The following is a 19064-nucleotide window of genomic DNA, read 5'->3' on the forward strand; positions in this document are numbered from 1 at the left end:
TGCAGTAGAAAGATTTAGGATAAACTATTCTAAATAGTGACTTTTTTTTAATTTACATAGGCTGTTCCCTCAAAACTTAGGTATTTAAATTACACACTAATGAACATATCCCTGGTACCCTTGTGAGGCGGCCAAACTAACATGGATCTTTACTTTACGTTGTTTTAAAATATACTTGATCGTAAAATCCTTTAAAAATATCTTAATGTTCAAATTTGTAGTGCATAAAAATATTAATATTTGTGTTGTTATCTGAAGGTGTCCTAAATAGTGTAAATTTTTAAATAATATTAGTTTGCTACTAAGATTAACCTAAAAATTAACTTCCCATTGGTAATAACAAATAAGAAAATAAAACAATTCTTTGCTAATTTAATTATTTAAATAAGTATTCTCTTTAAAAAAGAAAAGGAAACAAGAGACAATTCCAATATCACTATTTTACATGAGCAGATACTGTTGTTTACTATAATTATACATTATTTGTAAAAGACTTATTTCAGAAACAGAACTGGAAAATAGAGGGCAAAACTTTTTAAATAAAATGAAACCAAGAAAGGGTACATTTTTTTCCCCCTGATTGTATCAACGTGCTACAATAGCATTCTACGCTAGTGTGAATTTACTAATTTGGTCTAATTTAGGGATACAAAGGGAGTGTGAATTAGTGAAAAAAAAAAAGCTGACTCATAAAACATTGTATAAATATGTGCAAAGAAGTTATTTTTACCCTGCAGTTCAAGGTCAAACTGGGCTAGCAAAGTACATTCAGCCATTTTGGCTGTTACTTAGTAAAAGTTCTTAGAGAAGCTGCATAAACAGATAAATAAGCCTGATCTGTTGTGGTGCTTTGTTAACATGTAATTATGTGCTAGGGATCAGTGTAGTCTCTTCTGAGTTCCCAGTACCTCTTTGTTCAAATCAATTTTTATGTAAATGTAGAAAGTGCGTTCAACACAGTGGCAGTGCTAAGGGGTAGCTTAGGGGAAGAGATGGAGTGTTGACAGCTTCTCCCTCTTTCCATCACCCCACCCCAGTGATCTTTAATGAGCACACAGCCAAAGTCACAACCAAGATCCTCTCCTTGCCCCACAAGTGCGAGACAACTGCCCCAGCCTCCGACTCCAACCACGTAAGGGAAGTGTAGAGCCACCACTATCATCTCAGTCTTACTCAGAATCACTTCACTTAGGGAAGCTGAAAAACTATAGTGTTACTATATGACATCCTCATCTTTAATATTTTTCTGTGGCTATGGTCACCTTGGAAAGTTTTACAAAATATCCCTTACGTTTTCCAAACTTTTCCACACTGGCATCTCCTGCTTATGATGGTTTGCCGTATTTAATATGTGAATAGTTTTACTTTCTGGGTGGTTTTCCCACTTATCTTGACTCTAGTGTGTTTTGAAATGTTATGGCTCATTAGGGAGAGGCAGAGCAATGGAGAGAAGAGGAAAATCTGAAAAGATATTGAATCAACTTCCCACATAATGTTTTAAAAAGAAGGAAATCTTAGTTCCTGCATTAGAAAGTTTGATTTTTATTGTGCATTCCATTCTAGTTGATTTCCTAGTCTCCCAGATGATCGCCTGCACCAATCCTAAAGTAAGACACTTCTTCTAATGCGCCATTTTTGTTTTTTAGAATTAAAAGAAGAATCTTACTGCTAATACCAAAGTGGCTTTATGAAGATATTCCTAATATGGAAAACAGTAATGTTGTGAAAATGCTACAGGTAACCAAACACCATAAAATACAAATTAAATGGCAGCTGAGGCCAAGAGTGCAGCCCAATAATTAGAGTAGAATTTACATTCAAATAAATAAATGTATGTGCATATTTGCATAATTCTGTAAACATATGTAGAAATAAAATTATGCATATTTCAAATCATATGTAAGAGAGATGAGAGAATGGAGCTAGGAGAAGAAAAGAGAGAGGGAAGAAAGATACAATGCTATTCAAAGGAGGAAAGGGAAGTAGAAGATTGCCAGCCAGGTGCCAGGGTTACTGGCTGGCCAAGCAATCGGTAGGTGTTTTCAGGGACAAACGAAGAGGGCAGAAAATCTCAACAGAACGAGCCTCAGAGATACAGAGGGGCTTCTCTTTTACATGCGACTGAGAAGCAGGGGAATCCAAGGGGGACACCACTTCACTCCTGAGAGCCAGTGGAACCCGAGAGGATAAATGTGAGCAGACTGTGGCAGATGGTGTCACCAGGGGAGGGCCGGGTTTCCAGGTCCGCAGAGAACAGAAGGGTGACCGGGGAAGACCCTGCGGATAGAGGGGACTTTGCTGGTTACGGAGGAATTGCTGCTGCTGATGGAGGAGGGGAGGGAATCTGCTACGTGAGGTGCGCGCCTCTACTTTCTGGCACCCTGGCCTGGCCATCAAGGGGCTCAAAACCCAGTTGATGGGACAGACACATCACCCAAGCACTGCAATGCAGCGATGCAGGACAGTGACAGAAATGAGACCACACGTGATGAGAGTACAGAGGAAACATATTAAAAGACGGGAAGGAGTTGCTCAGGAGGAACAGAGAGCATTTCAAAATAGAGAGGACTCACGTGAGCAAAGGCACAGAGGTGAGAAGAGTGTGCTGGGTGTTGCTTTATCGAAGCACTTGATGTGAGGAGTGGCTGGAATAATCCTGGAATGGCGAGTGGCATCAGATCACAGAAGGCCTTGTTATGGGATAGACTTCATTCTGTCAATCAGTAGTTTTCAAACTTTGGAAAAAAAATTATTTTTAACCTAGGAATCCTTTGTTCAAATAACAGGAGGAAGATGTGTATTTGTGAAACAAATAAACGTGGCTCTATTTGGAGCTCTCGTGAGCCCACTAATCAGCTCCTTCCCTAGCTCCAGATAAGTCCCTAAGGCAACAGGTCTCGGCCTTGGTTGCATATTAGAATCCTGATTCCCAGGCCACAGCCCAGACTCACCAGGGGAGGGAGGGCCTGGGGAGATCCAAGCATTGGCATTTTCCAAAGCTTCCCAAGTGATTCCACTGTACAGCAGATGTTGAGAACACTGTCAGGGGTTGAAAACCACTGCTAAGACAAAGAGGAGCTGGTGAGGGAGTTTCAGTTGGAATAGCATGGTCCTAGGAAAGAGGCAGAGAGAGAGGGTCAGAGAAATGCGCATCATGAAGGGTGGGCAACGCATCAGGAAGCAAAGCTCCTCAGTGCTGGCTTCATAAAGGGTATATAACATAAGGAGTGAACATGTCTGTGGAATGTGACAGGGAGCAGACCACTGGTGGTCCCCATCCAGGGGTTCAGTTAGAAGTGAATGGAACGTAAGGAAGTGGGGGCTGAGGGTGAAGACCTTTGATGCGTGTGGACTAGAAGGAAAGTGAAGAAAGAGGCTATGCTGGCACATGGTCAGATCCTCTCAATACTGGTGGAACTAATGAATGACAGTAGCTCCAGAGTGGTAAGGACTCAGAAGCGTGTTTGCACTAAACTGGACGGGCTTGAGAAGGACCAGCACAGAGCAAGGGGAGGAAACTGACCCAGCAAGACAAAGGGATGAGGCCGAAAGGTTCGCCTTGAGCACGAGGAGTTGTCTCTGGACAACTGAAAGAGAGAAAGGGTGTGGACTTGGCTGGTTTTGAAGGGGGAAATGCTGCCAAACAGTGGAAGGTGGCCCAGAACAACTGAACCCACGTGTATAATGAAGTACATAGTTAACAACCAAGGAAGGACAAGCATGTAGTCCCCAGACTACAGACAATGAACACTGGTCTTGTTCTTCATTCCACTTAGTGGTTCTATCTTGCTTCCCTACTCGTTATTCTAGGAAACTGGGGACCTTCTGGGGCTCAGAGAATTGCCCCTGACCTTGTTGAGATCTTCCTCCTTTATGGTCCTTACTCTGGAATAGTCCCTGTTGCTTTTCTGTGTTCTTCACTGTGGTCTGACTCCCACCCACTCCTCTACTCAGCTGCCAGCCTCAAGAGGGGAAAATGCCCTCTTCCTCTTGGTTTCCTCAAGCATGTCTAGTTCTTCGGACTTCATCTGATCCAGGACTACACGTCTGCCCCTCCCAACCCAAATCTGGCAAGTGCCCTGGGGAGGCTGAGCCAAAGAAAATTTGAATGATACTTTACGCTGGTTTATTCAAAGTCTTGGGAAGTCCAAGATCAAGACACCAGCAGATTTGGCTTTGGGTGAGCGCCCTCTTGCAGACGGCTGCCTTCTTGCTGTATTCTCACACGGCAGGCAAAGAGATCAGCTCTCTTGTATCTGTTCTTAGAAGAACACTAATCCTAGTCATGAGGGCTCCACCCTCATGACCAAATTACCTCCTAAGACTATCACACTGGGGATTAGGGATCCAGCATATGAATTTTGGAGGGACTCAAACATTCAGTCCATAGCCGGTGGCTATCATTTTATAATTGTGTTGGGTGGGAGTTATTTGCCCTGCGAAGCCAGCCATCAGCTGGAAGGCCTCAACGCCTTTTCTTACCAGAAGAGTCATCAGGCTTTTGCAAAAAATAAAAGCTTTCTTTATCCACCCTCCTGATCGATCATCACAGACATGTCTGAATTGTGAGCAGCTGCACACCTTTAGAACCACAGCACAAAGCATTTATTACAACCTTATTCTAAAATGGAAGGAAAATAGGATTCTCTGCACCCCTGTCCCCTCAAAAATTTTCTCTTATTTAAGTATCAAAATGTTTTCTTGTAAGGCTCTAGAACATTAAGAAATATTCCACCATATTCCAAAATTTAAGAGGCCTTGAAATAATATGCAAATTACTATGCAAGAGGCTTCTTTCTCCTTAAAATTTTTAAATCAAGAAGGGTGCTTAAAGCATGGATTATCTTTATTATTCCTTTGCTTCAGTCTTCTCCTGAGGGAATTTAACAAACATTTGGAATGGAGCAGGATAACAAAAGATGAAAGGAGGAAATTGTATGGGAAGAGAAACAAAATGAAGAAAAGTAAGGAGGAAAAGAAAGTCGAGAGAAAGCAGAATTCCAGTCCTTATTCAACTATCCAGTTGGCCTGTTTAAATGCCTTTTGTAAAATAAAACAATGTCTTTTCTTTCTAGGAAAAAAGTGAATTTATGAATAATAATTCCAGCGAACAGGTCTTGTATGTCGATCCAATGATTACAGAGATAGAAATTTTTCTCCCAGAAGAAAAACCCATGGACTACAGGAAGGAAAAGAATACAGGCTCCCTGGAGACAAGGGACAGCCTGCAGAAGTCACTACTCACTGACACTACAGTTGTGTATATTCCTGACCCCAACACTGGGTACAAACCCCAGATTTCAAATTTTCTCACTGAGGGAAACCATCTCAGCACGAATGACGAAACAGCTCTCTCAACTCTCAGACCACCAGCTGATTCCTTAGACCTGGGAAGGAATGCCAGGTTTAAAAACTATCCTAATTTTGCTTTTTCTATGTCAAGTATGAATTCACTAAGCAACACACTATTTCTTGAAGAATTAAGCCTCATTTTAAACCAAGGAGAATGCAATCCTCCGGACACGCAAAACTCAGTAGAGGGGGAAACCGCCATGCTTTTGGAAAATGCTTCACCAAATGAAACTATTCCAGAGCAGACCCTGCTGCCCGATGAATTCGTCTCCTGTTTGGGGATCATGAACGAGGAGTTGCCAACTATTAATTCTTATTTTCCACAAAATATTTTGGAAAGCCACTTTGATAGGATTTCACTCTTAGAAAAGTAGAGTTGTATTGCAGTGAAAATTCATGTGGAAAAGCTGCCTTGCAATCTGAAGTTGGATCTCCACCTTACAAATTTAATTCTGACTTTTTTCTTAGAGAATTAAGATCCAAAGATGGAACATACATCATGGTCACAAAAGCAGCAGCAATATTAGGGACACCTCCTATGTTTAAAAAAAAATCAACTATATCTTTTTCTTTTTTTTTAAACATTTTTTATTGATTTATAATCATTTTATAATGTGTCAAATTCTAGTGTTCAGCACAATTTTTCAGTCATATATGGATGTATATACACTCATTATCACATTTTTTCCTCTGTGATTCCCTGTGCTATACAGTATAATCTTGTTTATCTATTCTACAATTTTGAAATCCCAGTCTATCCTTTCCCGCCCTCCGAACTATATCTTTTTCATGTTCCCTCATTGCAAGACACCAAACAGATCTCTCTGTTGTCTTAAGTCTAAAATAAAATGAAATATTGTGATAGTGAAATAAATGCTGAAAATAGTTCTTTAAAGTCAAGACATTAATATTTGCTAGCAAGAGGAGAAGCAAGTTTAATTTTTATTTTATTGCTTAACAGTTCTCTTGAGTAGATAAAAATATAGTCCACAAATAACAAAATAAGTAAGGGGCAGAAACAGAGATGCAGTTAATCAACATGTTTGCCGTGCTATTTGTTCTACTACTTTCTATTCAGGTGTTAAGAATTTGATCTTCCTTATTTTGACTTTGGACTGAGAGTTGTAAAACAGTGATGTGTGGAAATCATGAGATAGCCGTCTTAATTTCAGTTAAGAGTGATAATGCTGAGTGACGGTACTGTACTTCTGTGGTGTAGTTGGTGTATTAATTACACTGTAATAGATTTATTGAGCTAGAAGATGCAAGATCAACAAGGTGTAATTATTTCTTTTGCATTAGATATATGTCAGAAAATTATTGTTAAAACAGGAATTTAACAAACAGATATGGGCAATGCTTGCCACACTTGCCACTGCCCCACATCCCACATCTCCTGTTGACATTAGTGACTCATCACCACATGCCCTTCTGCTGAGCCCTAAAGTGGCCTCAGAATCCTCTCAACACAACGCTCCCGATGGTCACAGTCAGTAAGGGCTGGGGCTGGAAACAAACTCAATCTGCCAACCAGGTCAGTATTGAAAGTGGGTGATCTTAACAACGTGAACTACATATTGTATGTCGAGAAATGGTACCCAGCAGACTTCTCTATTATGATTAATTCTTACAGTCACAGGGAAATTTTTTCTAATGATCAGAACAATTTGAAAATTGGGTGGATACCCACTGAATTTCTCTTTCTCTTCTAAGAGCTGTCAACAATAATTTATATTCAGATTAAATAGTTTAGTTTTATTATAACAAAGAAAGCAATTAATCAAAAAAAGATCAGTGTTCATCACACAGGCAAGCTATTTTGCTTTGTTTCAGTTTTTGAAAAAGAAAAAGAGTTTTGTTGTCATTAAGTGTCCCCATGAGGAGGCTGACCACACATTCTGGTTTATCCTGGTTTTTGTCTGATGTCCCAGTGTTAATTAGGACTAGTGTGCCCTTTCACTCTCAGAAGCATCTCTTGGATCATAAATCATTTGGTCACTCTTTCTATGAAGACTGTTTAATGCCCAACATATAACTAATTTGTCACAATTCATCTCTTTTTCTACACTTAGTCCTCTTTATTTTACTTTGTATCATTTACTAAAGCCCTTTGCTCCTAAATGAATATTACTATTCAGCGTAAGAAATGTATCTCCTGCTGTGAAATTCTATTCTATTTATCTTAATATATATACATATGTATATATATTTGTTGTACTTTACATATTCTGAAAGGGGGATACTTTAAATCACTTATTAAATGTTAATATTAAATATCTTGACTTGTAAATGACCATATGCCTTTGCTTTATTCTTACTTAACGGGAGAATGTAATAAAGCAAAGAGGCATGCAGTATTTGAGATAGAAATACCAAAAGACCAAGATGAGCCTTTGATGTTTACCAATCCGATGAAGACATCTGTTAACAAGTGAAGAGTATTTTCATAGTGTATTTCAGTATAATTGTAACCTGCCACACATCAAAAAAGCTTTTGTCAAGCTTAAACGATTGCAGCATTATTTGATCTTCTGCGTGTGCTTTCAATGTAGTCAGTGCCTACTTTATAACTTCTCCTTCTTGTCCCCTGGAGTGCGTTCTCTTCCTGTGGTGTCTTCCCCACACCCACATCACCCTTCAGCACAAAGGAGACATGTCTAGTTCCATCTATGCCATTGGCCCTTGTTGGTCTCAGTGGACTAAAAATCAAGGCTATACCTATGACCAAAGAAATGTGTCTGCCATTGCCTCAGCTCAGAGAAAAGTTCAGCTGCTTCATCACAATGCAACCATGGTAAATGGAAAAAGGTTTTCTTTCTATGATTCTTTTATTCAACAAGTATCCACTGAAGTGTTGAATGCCCCTACTATGTACAAGGCACTTTGAACAAAATAGATATTAACAAAATCAGCCAAGTCTCTGCAGCCTTGGGGCTGATATTCTAGGGGCAAGAAGCAGATAATACATGGAGCCAAAACATTGACCTTAAAGGAGCTTACATTTTAGTGAGGAAGAGGTTGATAGGAGATGGAGGAAGACAGAAGAAAATAAAGAAGAAAAATGCCAGATAATAAGTGCTGTGTAGAGAGGTAAAATGGGATAACGTGGTGGAGAGGGACTTGGTGGCTACTTGATGTTGGGCAGTCGGGGAAGCTCTCTCCCAGGAGGGGATGTTGACATTGCAATTTGAATCACAGATAAGAGCCAGCATATGAGACCCAGCTTGCCACTGAGAAGTCCCTTCTGTAGAAGAATCCCCCAATGGTTAATGTTTCTGCTTCGTTCCCTCCTGGACAAGCTGCCCTTAACCCCAGCCCCCTGCCATCTCTCCCTTCCTCAGCCAGAATTTTCTGTAGATTTAGGGGCCAAGTGTGTATCTTTTCATCTTCCCATCTAGTCCTTGTGCTTATTATTAACTTTCTTTCTCTGAGTCTCATATCTTTGTAAGTTGCTGCTTCCTAAACAAATATGTCATGCTTATTGGTGTGGGTTAAAAGGAAGAAAGTAGAGAGACATAGGGAGAAAAAGCCCCTTGAGGTACCATTCAGAGGAAACAAGGGGAGAGAAATACAAAGAAAGGAAAGTAGGTTAATATGCAGTGATGCTGAAGCAGAATGAACACCATGGTTCTGGACAGTACCAGAGCTGACTGAAGGACACCCGATTTCCTCCGTTCCTGTATCTTCCTCACCCCAACCTCCCTTTTCTTACGAAGAAGCAATAGAGGGAGGAACAAGTGAAGTACAACTTTTGGGATATCTTCTTGGCTGCTGTGTGTGTTTTATCCTTTTCTAAATTAGGAATCTGTTTTTACCAGAGTTAGAAATAATACTGAAGCTGTAAGAAGGCTTATGAGTTTTAGTGTGCAGTTCTCAGGTGGGTTGCCGTTTGGTCCTCCTGCTTCAGTCAGAAGGTGGTCCCTGCTCCTTTTCTTTCCTTATATTTTCAGTCATCCTCCCTTTGACATAGAGGCAACACATGCCTATGGCACAGGGGAAAGGTTTTCAAAAATAAATTTCAGCAACTTTCTCCCAATGAAATCTGTTACTGAAGCCCCAAATGTAAAACAGGTGGAAGCAGATCTTCTATTGAAACAGAGGCTGAAGTTCGTGCCTGTCCACCCCCTACCACCGACCACCCCTCCTCTACAGCTGCCGCTGATGCAGCCCATCCGTCCGTGCAGTGTGGAAATCCAAGGCTGTGAGATCTCTATTCCACACCCAGGAGACCCAGCCCCAGCCCCAGCCCAGCCTTGAGAAGCCTGTATCTCAGGATGGTACCAAACGCCTCATCTCAGCCACAAGGCTGCCAGCCCAGGTGAAGGAGACCAGAACTCCCTCAAACCTCCCCACACTCTGAACGACTGTAAAAAGGAGCTTTCTCTCCGAGACTAACAGAGGCCGTACTACATGCAATAATCAACTTGTTTCTTTGCAATTACTTCATCATAAATGTCTGGGTTTTGTTCAAGTTTATGTTCTTTTTGTGATCAGTAAGAATAAAACATTGTGTTGTGAACATAATTAGATTTTATAAACCCAAAGACTGCCGAACTGCTGCAGTTGATCTCTTTATGAAGTAATTATACCAATTATATGAGGTGGTGTTTTAATGCAAAACATTACCCACTTGGCAGACACTATTGATTTAAAATAAAAGAAGTGATTAAAAACAATTTATGGATCTCTCCTGGGTAAAAGCATGAAACCAATATAAACTAATTGGATTCTGAGTCATGGAGTGAATTATGTACAACTTTCTTGGATGCTCTAGTTAAGGCAGTATTACAAACTCTAACAAAGGTTTGATAGAATGTTAATATGTCTCTTTCCCACTGCTAAGATTACACCGTTGAAAACCAATTAATGTTTCACGTTAGGACCCTCACAGCCACTTTGCTAATTTCACTTTTCATTAATGTAGGATAAATACCCTGCATCTTTTATAGACAGAATTTCCATCAACTTTCTGAAGATGCATTTTCTTTATGTTTATGTTCAGGAAAACAACTTAATATCTAATTCTCATAATTAACATTTAGCAACAAATTAATAACTTATTCTTAAATGGTCCCTTTTTGTTTGGGGTAGGAAGAGGATTCTGGCCTAGCTTTATGAGAAAAAAAATTTTATATATATATATATATATATATATATATATATATATATATATATATATATATATATATATATATATATATATATAGACAAAGCAAGTGTTGCAGAAACATAGTTCTTGAGATCACTGGTTCAAAAATTCAAGCAAAACAAAATGCTGTTTCTAACCATAAAGGCATACCTAAAATTAGTGACTTTGTCAGAGCACAGGAAGGAAATCATAAATAGTCAAACACTGGAACCCAAGTGTGAGATTACGGAAGTCAATAAACCTGACTGTTTTCTTTCTGTTCACATCCTGCCTGTGAATTTTATTAGAAGAAAGTAAGAAAGAATACAATAGTAAAATTAACATATATGTACATATATATATATTAAGGCTACATAGTAATTCATGAAAAAAAAAAACACTTTAAAAAAATCTAAGTAATACCAATGTAAGTGAAATGAAAAGTGACAGTCCCTCTTCACACTCTTGCTTCCTGTGTGTCACCCCAGCATTAAAAACAGTGACTCTCAACAAGTTAGTGCTTTTCTTTCAGTTTTTTCCTATCTAAATGGTTAACCTGCAGTACTGTCCTGTGAGTCATTGTTTTCACCTATCAGGTATATCTTGGAAATCTTCACATATCATAATATTTAACCTTATTCCTTTAAACAGCTGCATGGTATTCCACAGAATAAATGTGTTTTAATATATTTACCTGTTCTCTCATTAATGGACATCTAGATAGTTTCCAGGTTTTCACTTTTATACCCGTTCCTGTAAATGAGTCCTCTTACATACGTCTGTACACATATGAGAAACTGGCAGGGAGGGATAGATGCCTAAACGAAAATAGCAAGAATGGGGAATACGAGGTCCCTGAGCGGAGGGGCAGGAAGTGCCAGCAGACGTGTGGACTGAAGAGGAGGCAGGAGAACAGGTCTAGGAAAGTTGAAAAGTGTGCCTTTTTGGTAGTGCAGGACTGCTCTTGTCCACCTAGGAAGCAGCACCAGCCCTACGTTCTGATTACTCACGCTTTGTTTCAGCACCAGGATTCCACAGAAAACATGCAAAATCTGATTTTCAGTGGATCCTGGCTGATGTGATACTTATTCCAAACCTCTTCTCGTCTGGATTTAAACAAAGTTCAGCACCCACTTTACTTTGGTATTTGATACAGAAGATTTACTTTATCTTAGTTCCCAAAATTGACAGTCACTTGCATTTCATTAAATAGGGAGATTAGGATTTTAAGAAGCTGCCAAGTATCTGCAGGTTCACTTTTCCTTTTTTAGTATTCATCGCACATTCCAGCCAACGTGCTCCTGCCGAGATTCCATTTGGGTGAACAGAGGCAGCACGTGTAGAACCTTAGGGGCCGGGAGGGAGCTTGCTAAAATGCAGAAAAGCAGTTCTAATGCAACAAACCAACCAACCCAGAAACACTCTGGAAACAAAATAGATGATAGATTAAGCCTATCCTTATCACTTTGATGAAATGATGATTTTTTAAAAAGCATTCTTTAAAAGTCTTATTTTTTCCCATTTTGTTTCTTTTATTTTACTAAGCAATGGAAATCCTCATATAACAAAAAAAAATTTGCAGAAAAACATGTTGAACTACAAATATAACTGATGTTGCAAGCAGGTGGACTACACTTTCTTCTTTTATTTTCCCTTTAAGAGCTTGGATTGAGGTCAAACAATCAGGAGTTTTGAATTCTGAATGTACCACATGCCAAGTATGAGACCATAGACAATCACCAGAGTTTCATGGTCTCTCCCCTTGCCCTATTTTCTGGGGCAGGGATACCAATCTTGGTGTACCTTGCAAAAGAAGATTTGACTGAGTTGACTCCCCTCTTCTTCCTGAAATTCTTTCCTTCACTTCACTCCAAGGACACCTCAAGCCTATGACCTCTTTCTCCAGCCACTCATTCTCAGCATCCTTTCTTGTCTCTCCTAGCCTTTCTATTAGATGAGTGCTGGAGGCCCCACAGCTCAGGTCTTTGTTTCTCCTTTGGTGACCTTGTCCATTCTGTGGCTTTAAGTGCCATCTACATGTCATGAAAACACATTAGCCCAAACTCTACCCTGAACTCCAGACCCATACATTCAGTTGTTTGACATACCCATTTGCACATCCTCATGGCCTGTAAGACCCAATATAAGATGATCTCCCAAAACTTCTCTTCTCACAGACATCCTCGTCTCAGTAAATAGTACTGTCCTCTTTCCAGTGGCTCACAAATCTAGGCGTCATCCTTGACTTTTTTTTGCTCTCACTCCTCAGATCTACTCTATCAAGAAAACCCATCCACCCTACCTTTAAAATACATGAAGAAATTAAATCAATTCTTACTACTTCAAATAGACCAACCTAGTTTAAACCACTGTCATCCCTTGCCTGGATTATTGCAAAAGTCTCCTACGGTCCCTCTCAATAGAGTAACTAGATGTAACTAGATGATCCTGCTAAAATAATGCTTGTCTGTTCAAAACCTGTCAATGGCTTCCCATCCCACAAACAACAGTAGTCCAAGTCTCTACCGTGACCAAGAAGCCCCTCCTTGTTTACTCTCTCTGTCCCCTGGTCACCTAGTAAACACCCCAAGGCCTTTGCTTTGCTGTTCCCTCTTCCCGGAATGCTCTTCCCCAAGGCCGTTGCATTGCTCACTACCACACTACCTTTAGGCCCCCACCTGGTCACTCTATCTAAAATTGGGACCTCCCTGCTATACCTTCTAGTCTCCTTCCCTCCTTTTCCTTTTTTTATTGTACTCAACATCATCTAAAACTGAAAATACTACATATTTCATACACTATTCATTGCCACCCACTACAGTGTAAGATCCAGGAAGGCAGAAATTTTGTCTGCTTTTTTGCCCCATAAATCTTTAATGTTTAGAATACTGCCTGTCACATTGTAGGGTCTGGGCCCTGTCATACATATTTGTTAAAAGAATAAATGAATAACAATGGTTCAGTTTATTAATTCCATCTGTTTCCCATGAGAAGGAAAACAGTATTACATGAAGGCATCAAAGAACTTCCAAGCCTCAGTGTGTTTTCTGAGGCTTCTCCCGTAACTCTATTGTTTTATCTCTATCATTGTTGTTTCTCTCTAAGCTGACGCTGTAATTGATGAGAAATCAATGCTACAATGCAAACATATGCATTTTTCTTTTCAACTCTGCAGTTTTATTTCCTTGGATCATTTCCACATGACAGTTGTTTTCAACCACCTTTTTTGCTTTTGACTGAAGACCTTACTTCACGTAGATTCATATGGCAGAGTTAGTAACACCTCAGTGAGTAAACAATCTCTCTCGCTTCTTCAGGAGGAAATGTTCCCAGCCGCCACGCTAATTAGCCAGCTCTGTCTGATAATCAGGAGCAGGAGAACTGTGTGGTGTGCTAAAGTAAATGAGCAAACCAATAGATGCCCTCACCTTTCAGGACATTAATTAAATAGCTTACTTATAAAAACAACAGCGGAATTCTGAAAGACTTGGCATCTTCGTCATCGACAGGAACTTCAGTGTAAAAAGAGTCACTAAATTCTAACTAAAATAGTCAAGTAGAGATAATCCATAGAATGTACTTACTTTCTTGCTTGTTTATTATTGTTTTCAGTGCCATCTAATTTTGTTTCAAGCTAGCCTGTTAATTTTCTTTTTTTTTCATGCCATGTATTTATATAATCCGCTCAACAATCTTTTGGTATTCATGCAATAGGATTAAAAATGATGATGCAGAAGAATATTTAACATAGAAATAAGTTCATAATAAGAATGAGTGAAAAGGAGTATGTGCAATGTGATTGCATTTATTGCAACAAAATAGAGAAAACAGACTATTCTCCAAATATTTATACTTATGCTTACAATCCTTTTTATACTTATAAGCTAGTTATAATCCTGTCATTTAAATATGTTAATTTTATTCTTTTGCTATCTTTATTTTTCTAGGTTTTTCTAGAGTGAATATATACTGTCTAAGAAGAAACCTGTTTTTGTTTTTGTTTTTAAGAAGTTCTTTGATTTTGCAAAGATTTACTTCAGGATTCCCGAACAGTAAATTCTCTAAGTACCTTTAGAGTTCCATTAGTAACAATATAAATCTATAACTTTTGGTGAACACATAAAATAGGGATTAAAATGAAGCACAGTCTTTAATTTCTCTTAAATTGATGGTATGCCTGGGGAATAAAAATGGAAAGAGTAGGAAGTTAAGCTTAACCATCTAAAGTTTGAAGTCTGACGATGGTGAAATGACAGTCTTTTAAGTGTTAATTTTGTGGGTGCTGGTAGTGAAGCTTTACTGTAATTAAGGAGAGAAAGAGAGGGAGGGAGAGAGATGGGGAGAGTGAGAGGGGATGGAGAGAGAGAGAAAGAGAGGAAGGAAATACTTGATTATAACACCATGAAAATACAGCCTGCTCGTTTTCTAAGTGAAGCTGGGGTTGGCTTCGTGATTTGGGCAGCGTGGCGGAGGTGGGGCACACCTCACTTTCCTGACCCCTAGTCCAGAGCTCTTTTATAACCCACACTGACCTAGCTGTTTAGAAATGGGCCAGTATCTCTCACCTGCCTACACATGAGAATTGCCTGGAGAACTAAGAATCACACAATCAAAAAAGACAGACCAACAACCCCTGAAGCCTGTCACCACTGCCAGCCTCACCGGTCATTTTTTAGGTTCATCAGGGGTATTTTGTGCACTGCCAGGGTTGAGAAGTCGCCACTTTCTGCCTTTGCAGGTTGTTATTTGGCACCCCCAGTCCTCCCATCACCTTGTCTTCTCAGGGACAACAGGTGCCAACCAACAGGAGCCCCTTCCCTTCACCACCACCTCATCTACAAATTGCTTTCACTCATCCTCTCTCCTTACTTTCATAAAACAGAGGAGGTACGCCCTTCCCCTGTCAGACTAGCCTCTCCACCTGGCACTGGAATCGCCCCCTCATCCTGTGCTTCCTTAGGGCTTGGCTGTAGTTAACTGTCTATCTATCACACACACCTTGTTTCCTTTTACCAGTGTCTGGCTCATAGTACATGTGGTAGAGACTTCTAGTTGTCTATTCAACATCCACTCTCACATTCCTCCTTACTGACAGGACCCCTATATTATTGAAGCAGCAATGCACCCACAGAAAGACATTTTCCAGCCTCTCTTCCACTACATGTGGCCATGTGACTGAGTCCTGTTCAATGAGACATATATAGAGGTTGTCAGAGGGATTTCCAAGAAATCTTTTTAAAAGAGACAGACACGCGGAGAAGCCTTTTCCCCTTTCCTCCCCCTTCCTCCTGCCTGATGACTGGAAAGTAGACACGATAGCTAGAGCTCCAGCAGCCATCTGGGACTACAAGGTGACCTGGAGGATAGAAGCCATGCCCTGGGGATGGTGGAGCAGAAGGATGGAAGGGGCCCACATCCCTGATGGTTTTGAGGGGCTGCCCTGGAGCACTCACCTCTACTTTTAGATGACACTAATGTTTTCAGTTCATTGCTATCGGTGATCCTGGTATTTGTATCTGAATTAATCCTTACGGATGCCATTGGTAATCAGAAATTATTTTTTCAAAGAATGGGTGGAGTCCACCCCTGTGGTGGTCATCTATTGTCTGCCCTCTTCCCTTTTCTGGGAACTGCCCCTTTCCTCCTATCCACATGTTCCTCCAGTGTCACCCTGGTCAGCTGGCTGTCCTAAGCCAAGGCAGGACAATCTAAGGGCTTCCCAAGACTTGACTCTGGTTGCAACAACTGGGCTAGAGGTGTACACCTGACCTAAACTGGACCAACCAAGGGCCTTCTTCAGGAATCTTAAAGAAACAGAGTCTTTCCAGTGACAGAATTTTAGATACAAAGTTCAGAAGCTGTTGATAGTCATGTTTTTTTCCCCATGTGACCAGTATAAAAGGAGGATCGTCTATAGACAGAGAGCAAGAAGAATAAACAGATGAACAGGGAAGGTCAAAGACAAGAGATGGAATGAGAACCCCAAATGCCCTGGTCTTAATCATTAATAAGGTTCAATTACGTTCATGACGTACAGTATAAAATAAAACTTTATAATACAGTCTTCTTTTTACTTAAGCTACTTAGAGTTGTATTTCTGTTGTTTGTAATGGATAGTTCTAATACAACCCCCTAGAACTAAAAAGGAAAAAAAAAGCTTTGTAGCTTGCTCCCAGAATCTACATGATTTTCTTTTAATAATGATTAGCAATGGTAGTATTTGTTTATCTTGTATACTAATTTACCAGAAATTGAACAGGGCTACTGCACAAACATGTATTTGGCATTGTTTTCAGTAAATTGTTAGTAAATTGGAGTTAAACCTCAAGCCATCCTGACAACATCTTCCTACACCAACCTCTTTGCAATTACAGACACAAGAATTGACAGTAAATGCAATTCAGCTTGAAGAAAACGCCATAAAATTTAAAAGCCTGTGAAGGACCACTGGATTGCATCATCAACTCATCGTGCATCCCACCTGGAAGGCTAAAATTAGACACGAAGTTCTAATGTTTTTGTTCTTATAAATGTTTATAATTGTCATCTGTCCATCTCAACAGTTGCAAGCTATCTGTGAAGAGGAAAACACCTTTAAATTATGTGACTGAATGTGAGTAAAGTATGGCTGACCAAAATGTTTGGACAAACTGATGCAAACTTCCTTTTTTATGACTACGTAAACAAAAACTTTTTGCACAGTACCGCGCTTTATGTGGTATAATGTGTAAAAGAGAAAGCACCATATCTGTGTTTGTACAGAAACCAGGTAAACTTGTCATAAACTAGGGAAGAAATGACTTAAGTGTCACCTCCCACAACTCCTGCTGTGAACAGGCTTCGGGGCTACTAGGTGTCGTAACTATTAACACAAACTTGAGAGAAGCTAAATCTCAGTGCACAAACTAAACAAATGAGTCTCTGATACAAATGAGTCCCATGAATTCATATCATACGGGGCTCCTCCCAAACATTATTTAACTTCCCAGCAACTTGGAAGGTATTATTATCACCAGTTTACAGCCGAGGAAACTGAGTCAGAGAGCTGATGCACCCTGCCAGAGCCACCCAGCTTGTGAGATGTGGAACCTGGGTCACCCCATTGCCACCATGTGCCTCATTCAGCACTGTGCCCTACTGTGAATTTCTCAGCTGGGGTTTAAATTGTTTCATTAAAGTAAAGTTCGCCGTGCAGGACTGGAGTTTTCTTCTTCGGAGTATTAATGTACACAGCATCTAAGAATGTAACAGTTACACCAGAAGTACATTAAAGTCAGCAGGTGTGCGTAACAGAGGAACTACAAAAAGCACACCTACGAAACATGTTCAGATTCAGCAATAACAAATGATTTAAAAACTAGGCTTGACCACCAGATATAACACATGATCCTGGACTGAATCCTATGCCAGGGTAAGCATAAAGGGCAATTTGCTATCAAGATTACTATTGGGACATTCAACAAAATTTTAATACAGGCAGCAGTTTATTTTTTTAAATGCTGTATCAATGTTAAAATTTACTGCATTTGACACCTGTACTGTGACTACTTAAAAACGTATCTTTATTTATATGAAAACACATTGGAGTATTATAGCTAAAGGGCCATGATATATGCAAGCAACCTCTCTGAGATGGCTTAGTGAACAAACTGTATCTCAAGAGAGATCGAATGAGAGAGAGAGAGAGGGAATCAAACAAAAGTGACATATTAAAAATTAAAATTAAAATTAAAAATCAAAATTAAAATTAAAAAAAGTATATGGGAATTCTTAGTATGTGTTATTTTCATGATTTTTCTACAAGTTTGAAATTACTTAAAAATATAAGTTTAATTTTAAAAGAGCACCCAAAAGTTCTGGATTCAGGCTCAGATTTCCCATTACTCATCTGAGTGACATTTGCCATTTCACATAACCTCTCTGGACCATGTGAAATACAGAAGTTATTTAACTGTGGATTGGCATTTCATTACACGAATAAATCTCAGCTCATCCGTTCCCCTACACTGGGCAGCTCTGATGTTTTCAGTAAGCAGTTGTATACATGCTTCCTTGTGCTCACGTGCAAGCTTGCCCCAGAGCTGATCTACATTACCAACAGGGATAAACTCAAGAATATAAGAGTGAGTGAAAAGAAAAAGCACATAGCAAAAGGAAACATTAAAGATTCCATTTATGCAGATTTTCAGACACTAAAATACATTGTAAGAGTATAGAAATATACACTGGATTGATATATAGCAGTTTCGCCATAGAGCTTAACTCTAGGGGTCAGGGAGGAGGGAGAGAATGGTAAAGTGGACTTTAGTTGTCTCTATAAGATTTTATTTCTTAGAGAGAGAGAGAAACAGAGGGAAACAGACAGTGAGAGAGACAGAGAGCAATGAAAGTGTTCAGCTAAAGTATCTTTCAGTCCTCTCCAGCTCCAACAGTCTAGATTTGAGTTAGATTTGTAACCTGAACAAACTTTATAACCTTTAGCCTGCTTATGAGTGTGTGTAGACTTAACAGAATTCAACAGGCACGTACTGAGAAAATACTTTATGCAGGGCATTGAGCCACATTTCTGGTAGTCAGAGACAAG

At 39.6% G+C, this 19064-nt stretch overlaps 2 protein-coding genes across 4 annotated transcripts in view; one reads left to right on the forward strand and one right to left on the reverse strand.

Annotated features, from left to right (window-relative positions):
• The window catches only part of IL23R (interleukin 23 receptor), a 50837-nt gene extending 44829 nt beyond the window's left edge, over positions 1–6008 (forward strand). Inside the window, exons 10-11 of the mRNA XM_006191011.3 lie at positions 1647–1737; positions 5076–6008. Of these exons, the coding sequence (XP_006191073.1) occupies positions 1647–1737; positions 5076–5726 (742 nt within the window). The 3' untranslated portion in view covers positions 5727–6008. The remainder of the gene's footprint in view (positions 1–1646; positions 1738–5075) is intronic.
• C13H1orf141 (chromosome 13 C1orf141 homolog) overlaps positions 1–19064 on the reverse strand; it is a 159039-nt gene that overhangs the window by 118920 nt on the left and 21055 nt on the right. The gene's annotated exons all lie outside the window — the stretch shown is intronic.

The sequence above is a fragment of the Camelus ferus genome, chromosome 13, assembly GCF_009834535.1.
Source record: "Camelus ferus isolate YT-003-E chromosome 13, BCGSAC_Cfer_1.0, whole genome shotgun sequence".
NCBI lineage: Eukaryota > Metazoa > Chordata > Mammalia > Artiodactyla > Camelidae > Camelus > Camelus ferus.